Here is a 14,580-nt window from a genome sequence, read left to right as displayed (position 1 = left end):
TTACGTTTAGTTTTCTCTTTTACACATCCACAGACCATGTACCAATTTCCCATAGTAAAATCTGCTGGAACTGCCTTCTATGTGGAATTTTATTTCTTTTTTGGAAAACATCTAGATATCTACCTATAAAAGAGATTGTCATATTGATCTTTTTGATACGGGGAGTTAAAAAAAGTACATGTCACTGATTTCTAAGTGACTTGAAGTTCATCAAGGTAGTTGATAGAGAAAACAGAGAACATAAGAAATGTCAAGTACATGTAGCTTCCAGCTCCATTTCAAAGTTGATTTATTGTAAATCAATGCTAATAAGGTAACCTCTTGTTTAGGGAAATTATTTAGAGAATGCGATACCTACAACTGAACTAGATAGTGTGGTGTTTTTAGTCATTTCTGGATAAACTTTTACTACAATTTTCGTGAACACCAAGTATCACAAGAATTTCTACTTTCTCTATTTCCTTCTCTACTTTCTCTATTCTCCTGGGGGATTTCATTTTCAGCTTTGTTGTAACAGTTGCCTTCAAGACAATGACTCCCAAATCCACACCTGCAGTTCTAGGCTGTCTGTGAAGGGCATTTCCACTTGATTATTCCACAAATAACTCACATTCAACATTACTCAAATCAAATCCACCAAAGCCTCCTCTACATCTGCTATTCCTCACATATTCCTGTTTTCCTGAGTGATCCCACAAGCTGGCCAGCCTGCCAAAACTGATTTGTTGTCTTTACCGTGTCCTCTTCAACTAGGACTTTAAAGTTCTTCATATCCTTCTCCATGAGGGCTTCAGAGATTTTCTCCCACCTTCAACACAACACGTCTTCAGATACAGACCACTTCATTTTGATCTTGTTTTAGCACTCAGATCACTCTTTTGAACTAAACAGGTGAGTCTAAAACCTGGGAAAACAGGTTTCACAGTTATGGACCCCTGCTCTTTGGACTCACACGCACAATTACATGAGTGGGTCTATCTGCATATTCTAGACCTAGAGATCTGATGATTTTCTAAAACCCAGTCTATCTCCCTCCAGATGTCCCTGTTTTTAGTCTGCACTCACCTGAAAGAAATTTATGGTCCCCTATTGTTGATACTCTGCAATCATTGATGTCCATGCTCATACCCAAGCCTGGCTTCCAGAGACACACCTGGGCTCTCTGGTGGCCCATGGCATGGTGGGGGGTGGGACGTTTCCCAAGGTTTCTATTGCCAAGTACCTTGCTTAGAAATCAGGCCTGACACAGCTTCACAGAGCCTAGTCCTGGCCCCATAGGCTGATACCCTGCCATCTCCCCTGAAGTAGCAGGCTCCTCAGAATGACCCAGGGCTTGGCAGCATCCACTGGTACTATCCCACCAGCCCCTTGAAGCCTAGCTGGAGTCTCCATAGAAATAGGGTACATCTCTATGGAAATGGGCTCGCTCCTCCCTTCCCAGTGTGATGCAGCTCTCAGAGAAGCTCAATAGTGAGGGTCTTTCCATTTATAGCAATTAGCATAACCAAGTGTTCTGAGCTTGCTGAGCCTTAGATGGCAGATTCCTGCTATATTCTTTGAGATTTCTGCCATCAATGTTGCCTGTGATGCCAACTTGCCATCCCACTAACTATAAGACAGTGTTCTCAGTCAAGACCAATCCCACAACCAATAACACACACACACACACACACACACACACATGCACACGCCCATCCATCATGGTGAGCAAGGCTTTGTATCTGTGATACAGACCGAATGCATCCACCAATCACTTTCACTGCTTCAAATAGATCGTGATCAGGAAACAACTGATGTCACTTGTAAAATGTGATATGTCCTGAACTATCACTGTGGTAAAAAAGAAGTAGAGAAATGCAAAAAATGGGAGAAAATACTTAACCTCTTAGAGACATATAAAAATATTTAGATGTGGTTCCAACCAATCCTGAGTTAAAAATCATCTTGAAAAAATGCTTTCACTTCTGTTTATCAATTTACTTACTTACTTACTTACTTACTTACTTACTTACTGCAGTACTGGGGATTGAACCCAGTGGCACTCTACCATGAAGCTATATCCCAAGCCCTTTCAATTATCTGGGGCGGGGGGCCTTGCAGAGTTTCAAATTTATGATCCTCCTGCCTTAGTCTCCCAAGTGCCTGGGATTACAGGCAGGTACAACTCTTCCCCATTAATTACTTATTTTTAAAATAAGGCTATTTTTAAAAATTGAACTATAATTTGTACTCAAAGAATGCACAGATCTAAAGTGTACAGGTTTATAATATTTTACATATATATGAACTACCAAAAATCAGGATACAAAACATTTCCATCATTTTAGAAAATTCCTTCATGCTTCAACTGATATCACCCCTGAGCTCCAAAAAAAAAAAAAAAAAAAAAAGACCACCATTATTACTTGACCATTATAGCTCTTTTGCTAATTTTTGAAGTTTATTTAAAGGAAACATAGAGTATATATTTTGTATCTGGCTTCTTTCACCCAGAAATTTTTTTTAGATTTGTCAATGTTATTAATGTTCCAGTATTTGTGTTTCTAAAGTAACTGAATTATTCCACTGCATGATAAACCGTGATTTGTCTTCTGTCATTCTGCTGAAGGCATAATATTTGTTTGAGTTATTATGAATCTTTACACAAGAATTTTTGTGAACTGTGCATTAATTTCCTTGAAAATATGCTAGGAATGGGATTGTTTTGAATAGAATAACTACATATTTAACTAAATTAGAAATTACTAAATATTTTTGAAAAGTAAGTGTATAGACTTCAAATTTCACCTTGAGTATCTATCGAAATAGCTAGAAAGCATGTTGTTTTCATCATTATAATAACCAAAAAGAGCAAAATAAAATGCAAATTAATGACTTTCCTTGACTTTATTAGGGATGAAGATTATAAGGCAAACAACTAACCGAAGTCTGGGGAGAGATAAGCAACCAAAATAATCAAGGCATTTTTTTAACTATGGGAGAACCCACTAGATACATAGGAGTTTATTTATAAAAAAAAACTCAAATAAAAAATAGTTAATGGATTGCTAAAGACTAAGTATAGACTGTTTTAAGAGCATAAAGACCCAGAGGGCTATAGACATAAGATGTTTGTATTTTTTCTTTTTCTTCATGGATTCCACCAAATTCTCCCAGGAAAATAGGGAAGTACTCTGAGAAAGTGTCTTTAACGGTATCATTTCTTGGATAGGTGGAGGAACAAAGAGCAGCAACAGCAGCCAAAACTCCTCCCAGACCCATTTCCTGATTTTTTGCATAGAACAAAAGCTGTAGTCTTCAGGGGCAAGAGTAACAGAAACTGTTACATTAGGACACTCAAAGGAAAACCTTTGTAGCTATGGAAAGGAACAGGCCGAAATGTCTAACGTCGGGAGGAATAAGAACTAGGCTCAGCCATATTGCTAGAAAGTGGGTCACTGTGAAGGCCATATCTCTGTTACTGAGTTTACAGTACCTAAGGCAGGGCTTCCTGGAAACATCAGAAATCCCTTCTCTGTTTCCCACTAGTCCACTAACATGCATTGACTGAAAATAACAGTAGAATACAGCTGAGAATTCTTCAAGAAATAGATTATCTCTGGAGAACAGCAAAAATAGAATACACAAAAGCAAGCAGGGAACAATATTAACAAACTGAACTCAGCCATATAGAATAAGGATAACATTACAGTCAATTGAGATAAATCCCAGAATGCAAGGCTGGTTCAATATTCAAAAATTCAATCAACCGAATTTCCATAGTAACAGACTAAATAAAAAATATATATATCATTTCAATAGATGCAGAGAAAATAAAAAAATTCAATATCTATTTATGATAAAAAGTATAACTAATTGAAACTAGGGGCAAAGTCCAGTGGTAGAGTGCATGCTTAGCTCTGAATTCGAAACCGAGCACACATACACCAAAAAAAAAAAAAAAAAAAAAAAACTACTAGTTAAATAATACAAAAGAAGAAAAATACCTAAGTATATATCATTTGTCAAAATTTCTTGTATCTTATAAAACTTAAAAAAATAAATGTTTCTACTGAAAAAAATAGATCAATGTATTTAAAAGCAGGTGACTTATAATTTTACTTTTAAGAAATAATCAGAGATGATCACAGATACATATGTATGAAAGCTTCTATTCCAATATTTATGATAGTAAATGGAATGGAAGGTTTCTATGTTCAATAAAAAGGGAGATATTAACTTAATTTCATGTTAGGAAATTAAGATTACAAGGCAAACAACTAAATAGAGTACAACAATATTGGGAAATTTTGCTTTGGATATTCTAAAGATAGATAGAGGTAGAATGGGATGAATGCAAAGAGAGCTTTGATTTTGTGACCTGTTCTATTCTTCTGAATAACTTTCTGCATTTTCCTCATTTTTCCACAATGAAAACTTATTACTTGAAATAACAGACATACAAAAAAGAATTCATCACAGTGAAGCACAGTGTTAGGAGGGAGATACTGCAGATTCAATGAGACACAGGGGTTGATAGCTAGTCGTGCATTTTGACCAAGTCTCTATTTATTCTTACAAAAGAGCACCCATGCAAAAGTCTGTGAGAAGTTATGCTCTCTCTAAAGTCACTCCTATACATCTCTTTCCAGAGTCCAGGCATCTCTGTATACAATATTATTTGCCATGTTGCTGCAGATTAACAAGCCTTTTTGGGGTGCTCTCAGTCCATTCTCGTCATGGTCTCTTTTTCTCTGTTTTGAAGCTATGATACCATTGGAAATGAGCAATCAATCATTTGTCACTGAATTCATATTCTTGGGATTTTCCAACCACTCCAACCTACAGGGATGGTTCTTCCTGCTGTTTCTGGTCATTTACCTGACCACTCTCCTGGGGAACATGCTCATAATAGTGGCCACCAGGGTCAGTCCTGCTCTCCGCACTCCAGTGTACTTCTTCCTCAGCAATTTGAGCTTCTTGGACATCTGCTACAGATCCACCACCCTCCCAGTACTGCTGGTGATCTTCTTCTGGGAGAAGAAGGCCATTTCTTATGAGGGCTGCCTTTCCCAGATCTTCTTCTTGGTGACAAGTGCTGGCACAGAAGGCGTCTTACTGGCTGTGTGGCCAGTATGACTGCTGTGTGGCCACCTGCCGTCCTCCTCAGTACCCAGTCATCATGAGTGTGAAGGTCTGTGTTGGCCTGGTGACTGGGTCCTGGCTGTGTGGGCTGGTGAATTTGGTCACACACACGGTGCTGGCCATCACACTCACTCTGTATGGGCCCCACTAGTTCAGCCACTTTCTCTGTGACACCCCATTTCTCCTGAAGCTCTCCTGCTCAGACAGGTCTGTCAACGAGTCAGCGCTCGACGTGGTCAGTGCCACCATGGGCCTGAGCTTCTGCCTCTTCACTGCAGGCTCCTACGCACTCATCATGGCGGCCATCCTGGGGATTCCCTCTCCCCAGGGCAGGGGGAAGGCCTTCTCCACCTGTGCGTCCCCCCTCACTGTCGTGGTGGTCTTCTATGGAACAGCCAACTTCCACTATGACAGGCCCAGAGAAGGCTGGACATGGACATCCTTCTCCCCAGCGGGAGGTAGGGAGCTGAGAACGGCTTCAGCCAGCTTTAGTCTAGGCCACTCCAACCAGCCACTCAGGAGCAGTGACCACACATTCTTGTTGACTATTTTGATCACCTCAGTGGAGATGATTTCTTCTTCTTCTTCTTCTTTTTTTTAATTAAGAATCTTTTCTCTTTTGGGGGAGTGTGTGTGGGAGAGTTCTTGATGTGAGAGAGTTCTGATTGGTTCATGGACATACACACATATTTCTTTCTCTCTGTTTTCTTCTCATTTTTAGCATGTTTTTAATGTTATTTTTCCTTGCCTTTTGAGGATTAGGGCTTGGGGTTTGTATATTTTGGTTTTGTTTTCTTTTCATTGGTTTCTTTCTCTCTTCTGCTGACAGTCAAATTCTCTTGTTTTCTTTCTCTTCCTTCCTTAAAACCATCACCTGCTACATCTCGTCTTCTTCCTATGTTCACTTTTTTGAATTATAAACACTTTGACCTTCCTATCATGTTTTCTTTTCTCTTAATTAACTGTATTTTACCAAATTTAGCACTAATTGGTTATATAACTCTTTTCCCACCATTAATGCTGTTGTAATGATTACTGCTGTGGATGACATAATTGGCACCTATTGTTTGCTTTATTGCCAGATATAGCTCATGGCTACTTATTTGTTTGGCAATAGACCACACCATTGTTTTTTGTGGTAATTGACATTAAATGTCATAGTAGATATTTATTTTAACAGAAACAGATATATACTTTAATGCTGTCTGTTGCTTGCATCAGTTGTTACTATTGTTTGTTTTACCCTATTCTGAGAGATGCTGGGAATCTACAAGGCACTACAAGTTCACAGGGTGGAGATTCTGCTGCTGAACTCAACTCGGCGACAAGACAGCACGTCTTGCTCCATGCACATGACAAACATCAGCTATACTTTAACACAAAGAATAGAAGAAATAAAAACTCAAACTAATGATCAGGCTCTGAATAAAAATGGCTAGGGGTTGTCCTTCAGGTCCCACTACAGACATCTACTGTTATACCAAAAAAGAGAATTAACACAGAGTCTGTGGATACCACATCTACAAGGGTGTCTCAGTCTAGATAACTTGAGGACACTTTGGCAAGTAAAGACTAAGCCCTAAAAAGGCCTATATGTAAGAGTGGCAGAGAAATCCACCCCAACAGATGTAAAAAAAACCAACTCAGGAATACAAGAAAAATGAAAAAAAACAAGATAACATGATACATCCTAAAGTTCATAATTCACCAGCGACTTACTCCAAAGATACTGAAGTGGATGAAATATCAGATAAAGAATTCAAAAGAATGATTATAAAAATGACCAATGACTTCCAAGAGAACACAGAAAAAACAGAATGAATTAAGGAAATCAGTACAGGATATGAATGAGAAATTCAACAAAGAGAGATAATAAAAAAGAATTAAACAGAAATCTTAGAAATAAAGATATAATAAATCAAATAAACTGTCCAGCTAAAAATCTCTCTAACAGAGTAGAAAATTCTAAGGATAGACTCTTAGAGCTGGAAGACAAAGTGGCTAGTCTTGAACATTCAGATAGTGTAAAAGAAAATACATACTGACATTCAGAATAGACAACATTAAGAGACCAAATTTAAGAATCACTGGAATTGAAGAGGGTTGTGAGAATCAGGCTAATAGGATGGATAATCTTTTCAGGGAAATCATTATATTATTATTAATATAATAATTTAGAAATTATTATAACAGAAAAATTTCTAAACCTTGAGAATGAGATGGACATCCAGATATAGGAGGCATTCAGAACCCAAATAGACATGACTGAAAAAGAACCTATCCATGCCATAATATAATTAAAATGACTAACACAGAGAACAAGGATAAAATTGTAAAAGTCTCAAGAAAAAAAAATCAGGTCACATTTAGAGGTAAGCCAATCAGAATCACTTCTAATTTTTTAACAAACTCTAAAAGCCATAAAGTCTTGGAATGATGTGGCCTAAGTTCTGAAAGAAATTAAATGTCAACAAGATTGCTAGAACCAGCAATACTATCCCTCAAAATTGAAAGAGAAATAAAACCTTCCAAGATAAGCAGAAACTACAAGAATTCAATACTACTAAACCGGTAATACAAATACTCCACAGAATAACCAAATCCCAGAGCTCACAATTAAACAAATCTCATTGGAAGGGTAGCTCTAAGCAAATGAGAAACAAGATCAAATTAAACATTATAAACATATCAAAATGGCAGGAATTAATAAACATCTCTTTATAATAATATTGAATGTAAATGGTCTTAACTCCTCAATTAAAAGACATAGCTGGCAGAATGGATTAAAAAGCAAGACTCAATTTTATGTTGTTTGGAAGAGACACACCTTATAGGCAAAGACAGGCTGAAAGTAAACAACGAAATTGATATACCATGTGCATGGAGCCTGAAAATAAATAGGAGTAGCTACTCTATATCTGACAAAGCAGACTTCAAACCAAAATTAATCAGAAGAGACAAAGAAGGTTCAATATTGGTAAAGGGACAATTCAGCAAGAAGATATAACAGTAACAAATATTTATGCTCCAAATTGGGTGCAACTAATTACATAAAAGAGATACTACTCAAAGCCTTAGTAAGACCCCAGTACAGTAACACCTGGGTGATCTCAACACAATTCTCTCACCATTAGATAGGTCATCAAGACATAGACTCAGTATAGACTCTTAGGACCTGTAAGATATTATAAATCAAATGGACTGAACAGATATCTATAGAGTATTTCATCCAACATCAGATGAATATTTTTGACCATGGTTCATGGAACCTCCTCCAAAGTAGATCATATTTTAGGTCACAAAGCACCTCTTAGAAAATACCAAAAAAAAATTAAAAATTCTTAAATAAGAATAGTGATAAAACAACAACCTGTGGAATACTATGAAGGCAGTTCTAAGAGGAAAATTTAAAACCAGCCTAATGATATATCTTAAAGCCCTTGAAAAATTAGAATGAACCAATTCCAAAATGTGTAGGAGAAAACAATTAAAATCAGAGCCAAATCAATTGACTTGAGAATTAAAAAAAAAATTTAGAAAGGATCCATGAAACAAAAATTTGGTCCCTTGAAAAGATAAACAAGATTGATATGCCCTTAGCCAAATGAACCAAAAGAAAAAAGAGAGAGGACACAAATTCACAAAATTAAAGATAAAAAAAAGAGAAATCACCACACATGTCAAGAAATCCAGTGGATCATTAGGAACTATTTTGAAAACTTCTACTCCAATAAATTGTAAAACCTAGAAGAAATGAATACATTTGTAGACAAATATGATCTGCTAAAACTGAATCAAGAGAATATAGAAAACCTAAACCTGCCAATAACTTGTGATGACAAAGAGCAGTAATAAAGTCTTTCAACAAACAAAAGTCCAGGACTAGACAGATTCTCAGCTCAATTCTACCAGACCTTTAAAGAACTAATGCCAATGCTCCTCAAATTATTCTATGAAACAGAAAGGGACAGAACGTTTCCAAATTCATTCTATAAAGCCAGTATCACATTCATACCAAAACCAGATAAAGACACATCAAGGAAAGAAAAGTGCTAATCCTTCCATGGGGAGTCCATGGCTACTCTCTGAATATACTGTAAGACCTTTGGATGGCTGAAAAGAACAGACTGAACTCCTCCCCTTCCCCTGCACTCCAGGAGATGCCAGAACAGCATGTGGTCTGATATACTAGACCTAACTCCTGACCTTTCCCCTCTATCACCGGCTTCTGGAAGCCACAGTCCTCACTTGGTAACCAGGCATCTGATTTTATTAATCCAGGTTCAAAACTTTACATTTATCCTATTAAGTATTCTTTATATTTGTCATCTGTATTCTAATTTGGTGAAATTTCTGAAGCCTTTTAGGATAATAATGATCCATTTCTAACACTGTTTGAATCAGGTCCTGCACCTGAGTTTCTGTGCCACTCTCACTGTCAGAACCACCTGCCCACTTGCAAGACATGCAGTTGATTCCCCTGGGGGCAGTGGGGTGGGTCTCTCTATTAACCATGGCCATAAAGAAAACCATTTGCTCTGTTTTTATCTCCCAATCCAAGCTGGCTCCATGTGGCGGACTTTTGTTCTGAAGGGTTCACAGATCATTAAATACCTTTCCTAGGGTCAAACTCAGAACATATCTGCTTTCCTTCTTGTGAATAATAAGAAAAGTGTACTCTTCAGGAACAGAGTTTCATCTCTCCCTTCCCCTGAGCCTTAAGTCCCATCTCTCCTTTACTACCTTCTCTCTCTTTGAATGCTACAGAGTCAACCCAGGACCTCATGCTTACTGGGCAAGTGCCCTACTTCTAAGCCATGTTCCTGGCCCCCATCTCTTCTTCAACTGTGTCCAAGAGACCAGTTCAAACTAACGAGATTCCAAATTCATTTGGAAAATCTGGTAGGTTCAACAGAGGAAAATTTTCCAAACCTCTTACTTTAGGTCCATACCTGGTAGTTCCATGGTTTGTTACTGAGCATCTCAGTACACTGGAAGCCAGATGTTTGACATTTTGCTGTAAGGGCAGTTCCTTTTGGAAAAAGTTTCATATGTATACTCTGACCCAGGTCAATAAGTGCCAAACCAGTAGACAAATCGCCATCTTCATCATTCTGTTCCAAAAACCTAGATTAAATACAATTCAGGACAGGAAATGAGCACAAATGACAAAGGGCTGCTAGATGTTCAGGAAAGAACCCTGTTCAGAGGTCCACACTTGCCTGTTTCCCAGTATGAAATTGTCTGGCTTAATGTCTCCGTGAATAATCTCACAGCTGTGGACGTGTTCAATCATGTAGAGCATCCTGATAGCGAAAGAGATGACGAGAGCCTGGGGCATCACTTTTTCGGGGGTATTTTTGTAGAGGTTAATGGCATTCTAGAAACAATGCAAATGGTATCCTGAGTTGGATGAGGATTAATGAAATTTCAAGTCAAGGACTTTGCCCCTGTTTAGCACCCCAACTAAAGCTCTAACCAGAAAATATATGGGTAAGGCACAAACCAGAAATGCACTTAAATTCATATCCATATTATAAAAACAGAACACTTACTAATAGTGTCCCATAGCTGTAGAGATCTCCTACCAAGATGCTCCCATTCTGGAATAAGTGGGCAGAATAGAATTTGATAAACATGTGGTGCACAGCTGGCTTTAGTCTCTCCATCAGCTGGGTACCAATGTAGAATTCCCAGAGGTTGGCAGACTTCTGGACCTACAAGCAAAACCAGGTATGTGTTATTTATATCCAGAGTCACATTCTGGAAAATAGTATCCTAATAAGGGACATGAGAAAGCAATGACATTATGATTTGTTCTGCAGGAAGCAATTCCAGATCCTCATAGTATTGTTTTATTTCTTAATTGCTCAATAAAAACATCACTGTCTTAAAGAAAAAAAAAAGAGGCTGAAAATCATTTCTCTACAGTTCAAAAATGTATTTGCACCATTTACCTTTAAGACACATTTCTGTTTATTTTTGGTCTCATTCACATCTCCCTGGGTAGCTTCATAGACTTGGGCGAAGGCCCCTTCTCCAACAAGGTGATTGACGTAGACCAGTGAAGAACCTGGGAAGAGATAAATGTGTCAAAATGACAAATGGGCTCAAAATATTAAGGACTTTATCCAAATGAAGAATTTGTAAAATTTTCTTTGTACTTGAATTGCTTTCATAAATAAAAATGGCCACAGTTGCTTGGGAAATGTTTTACAGGCTCAGATGAAAGGAAGTAAATACCTGCAACAAGAGCCCCCTTACCAAGTTCAGGGCAGCCTGCGGGGGTCACTAAGGTGCGTGGGTTTGGGCACTCAGTGCCTCCCCATCAAGGTTCTCGCATTTTAAAATGAGCAGCACCTGTGCTGCCCATCTTGCAGGCAGATGACAGGAGAAATCCTCCCTGAAGTGATACATAAAGCTTTTTGAAATAAACACGTTTTACAATAGGATAAAAATAAAAAAAGACATCTTGACGAGGCTCCAATAACTGGTGCTGCTCTCCAGGCTTTGCAATGCTGCTCAAGGGTGACAAGAAGAAGAGAGATGCCGGAAGGTCGGCCAAGAAAGGCAAGGGCCCAGTGAACAAATCTGGGGCAATGCTGAAAAGAAGAAGTGGTCCGAAGGCAAAGATCAGGGCAAGCTCAACATCTAGTCTTGTCCTTCAAAGCTACTTATGACAAACTCTGTAAGGACATTCCCAAATCGCAGCTTCTAAGCACAGCTGGGGTCTTCGAGGGATAAGGACTTGTGGTTCCTTGGCCAGGGCAGCCCTTCAGGAGCTCCTCAGTAAAGGACTTTTCAAACTGGTGTCAAAGCACAGAGCTCAAGTAATTTACACCAGAAATACCGAGATGGAGATGCCCCTGTTGCTGTGCAGATGCACTAGCAGGTCCAAGCAACTGTGCATTTGGAAAAATAAAACTTTATTAAAACAAAACAAAAAAAATAAAATAAAAAGGGCAAAATAAAACGATAGCAACATTTGTAATAGACAATTTAAAATACTTAATTCAACTTTTAATTTTACATAGTTTTTGATTGATAGAAAAGTGGCCAAGAAAGCGGAGTTTCTGCATCCCCTAGCCCACATGGCTCTTATGTCACAGACTGTCACAGACAAGGAACCAACCGAGGAGTGCTGCTGCTGACTGAAATCCACACTTGCAGACTCACTAGTTTTTCTGTGTTTCAGGATACATATTTAGTCATTCTATCTCCATGGCTACTCCTAGCCTGTGACATGTCTCAGACTTTTCTTGTCTTTTTTTTTTTAATTGACCTTGATAGTTCCAAAGAGTACTAGTCAGATGTCCTTCAAATTGGGTTTGTTTATATTTTCCTTGTGGTTACACTGGGGTTATTGATTTTGGAGAAAAAGACCATGGTGATGTTGCATTTGATTCTTAAAAATTCTAAAAATAATCCTCCCATTCAAAATCAAATATATATTTAAAAAAAAAAAAGATCTGTGATTTCCAGTCTAGCACATAAGCAGCTTGAAAGCTGTCACTCCACTTTTATGGCAAGAAAGTAACTGAACAACTGAAATTCAACAGCTCTTGCTGTCACTCCACTTTTATGGCAAGAAAGTAACTGAACAACTGAAATTCAACAGCTCTTGCTGTCACTCCACTTTTATGGCCAGAAAGTAACTGAACAACTGAAATTCAACAGCTCTTCTTGAACTGTTAAAAAACTGAGATCAGAGGGAAAACTGATGCACCCAAAGTGGGGAGATGGAGAAGAAGACACAGAAATTCACAGCAGACACCACACTGGAATTAGCAAGGGGAAGGACAGTACTCCTCAGATTATCTAAGAAGATGACTCTTGGTTGTTTGGTGCACGCCTGCAATCTCAGCGACTAAGGAGGCAACTTATTGAGACCCTGTCTCAAAATAAAAAATTAAAAGGACTGGGATGTGCTCAGTAAAATTCCCCGAGTTTAATCCCTAGTATAAAAAGAAAGTCTCTAAGGAACCTTAAAGGCAACAGGGAAGACAACACAGCTTAACTACTAGCCAGATAAAGGTTACACCAAAGCCTAACTATCTCAGTTCCATTTACACAGTCCATCAGGTCTGGCCAGCAACAAAATTGACAAGGCATATTAAAAGACAAAACACAGCTTGAGGAGGCAGAGCAAGCACTGGAAATGGGCAGAGATTTCAGCATTATCAGACCAGGATAGTTTTTAAAATTGTTATCAATGTGCTAAGGATTCTAACAGAAAAAGGAGACAATTTTCAAGAACAAATCGGTCAAATAAGCAGAAAGAAGCAAAAAGAAATGCTAGAAATAAAAAACCCACTCGGTGACAGAAACCAAGAATGTCTTTTAGTAGACTGTACACGGCCAGGGAAAGAATCAGTGAGCTCCAGGACACCCTAAGAGAAAAACTGAAATGTAAAAAGAAAAGAAAAAAGTGTGAGTTTTCAAAAATTCAAGACCAACACCAAACCACAGATCCTGGAATCTCAGAGAATACCAGGCAGGACAGATAGAAAAACCTACACCTAGGCACATCACAAAGAAAATGCAGAAAATCAAAGACAAAGAAAATTTTGAAAAATGCTACAAAATAGAAATAGCTATAAAAAGAGCTTACTTCCGGAAGAACAAGGATAAGTACATCAGATTTCTCCTTAGAAACCACACAAGCAACAGTGTGCAGTACAACATTTAAAGGGTTGAAAGAGAAAAATCACCAGCTAGAATGCTCTACTTCATGAGACTATCCTTCATGAGACTATCCTTCAAAAGTGAAGGATAAAGACTTTCTTACACAAAAATGGAGGGAATCTGTCACTGGTAAACGTGCACTGTTCTTCAGAGAGAAGAAAGATAATATAGGCCAGAAACTTAGACTCAAAGAGTGTTAAGTAAAATATTTGATGTTTCTTATTCTAAATTATCTAACAAAAACCCATTTGTTCAAAACAATAGCGTCCACCTAGTGGTGGCATACCAGTGGATAAGTGAAACCAACGGCAGCAATGACAGAAGAGGTGGGCAGGAGGGAGGGAATGACACCCCTGCCGCATGGTGTGGGCCCTGCTGTGAGGGGGTGAGGTCCAAGTGGACTTGGACTGGCTCTGAATGTATATATACTGCAAACTCTGCAGAATCCACTTGCAAATGTGACAAAGATAATATTACTGATATGCTGAGAGAGGAGACGCAACAGAATATGAAATAATTCAAAGCCAAAGAAGGCAGAGAGTGGGGGAAAAAAAACCCACAAAGAACAAGTGTAATGACTAGAAAACTAACAAATAAAACATGAGTCCAGCTATATCAATAATCACTCAGAACACCAAAGATCTTCACCCACCAATGAAAACACACACATTGAAAGTATAACGACAAATGCAGATTAACAGTTAATAAGATATAGGATGCTAACAGTTATCTCAAGAAAACAGAAATAGCTGTATTAATTCCATACAGCAG

The 14,580-nt window shown here is 38.2% G+C and overlaps 1 protein-coding gene and 1 pseudogene across 1 annotated transcript in view; one reads left to right on the top strand and one right to left on the bottom strand.

Moving 5' to 3' along the window:
- LOC144369506 (uncharacterized) overlaps positions 1–14,580 on the bottom strand; it is a 377,412-nt gene that overhangs the window by 300,621 nt on the left and 62,211 nt on the right. The window contains exons 5-8 of the mRNA XM_078029783.1: positions 11,082–11,197; positions 10,680–10,841; positions 10,347–10,504; positions 10,077–10,251 (exon numbers count right to left, since the gene is read on the bottom strand). Coding sequence (XP_077885909.1) covers positions 10,077–10,251; positions 10,347–10,504; positions 10,680–10,841; positions 11,082–11,197 — 611 coding nt within the window. The remainder of the gene's footprint in view (positions 1–10,076; positions 10,252–10,346; positions 10,505–10,679; positions 10,842–11,081; positions 11,198–14,580) is intronic.
- Positions 11,640–12,013, top strand: LOC144369492 (small ribosomal subunit protein eS25 pseudogene; annotated as a pseudogene).

This window comes from Ictidomys tridecemlineatus, chromosome 12 (genome assembly GCF_052094955.1).
Source record: "Ictidomys tridecemlineatus isolate mIctTri1 chromosome 12, mIctTri1.hap1, whole genome shotgun sequence".
Classification (NCBI taxonomy): domain Eukaryota; kingdom Metazoa; phylum Chordata; class Mammalia; order Rodentia; family Sciuridae; genus Ictidomys; species Ictidomys tridecemlineatus.
Note: the sequence above shows the minus strand (reverse complement) of the source record. Positions and strands in the feature narration are given on the sequence as shown.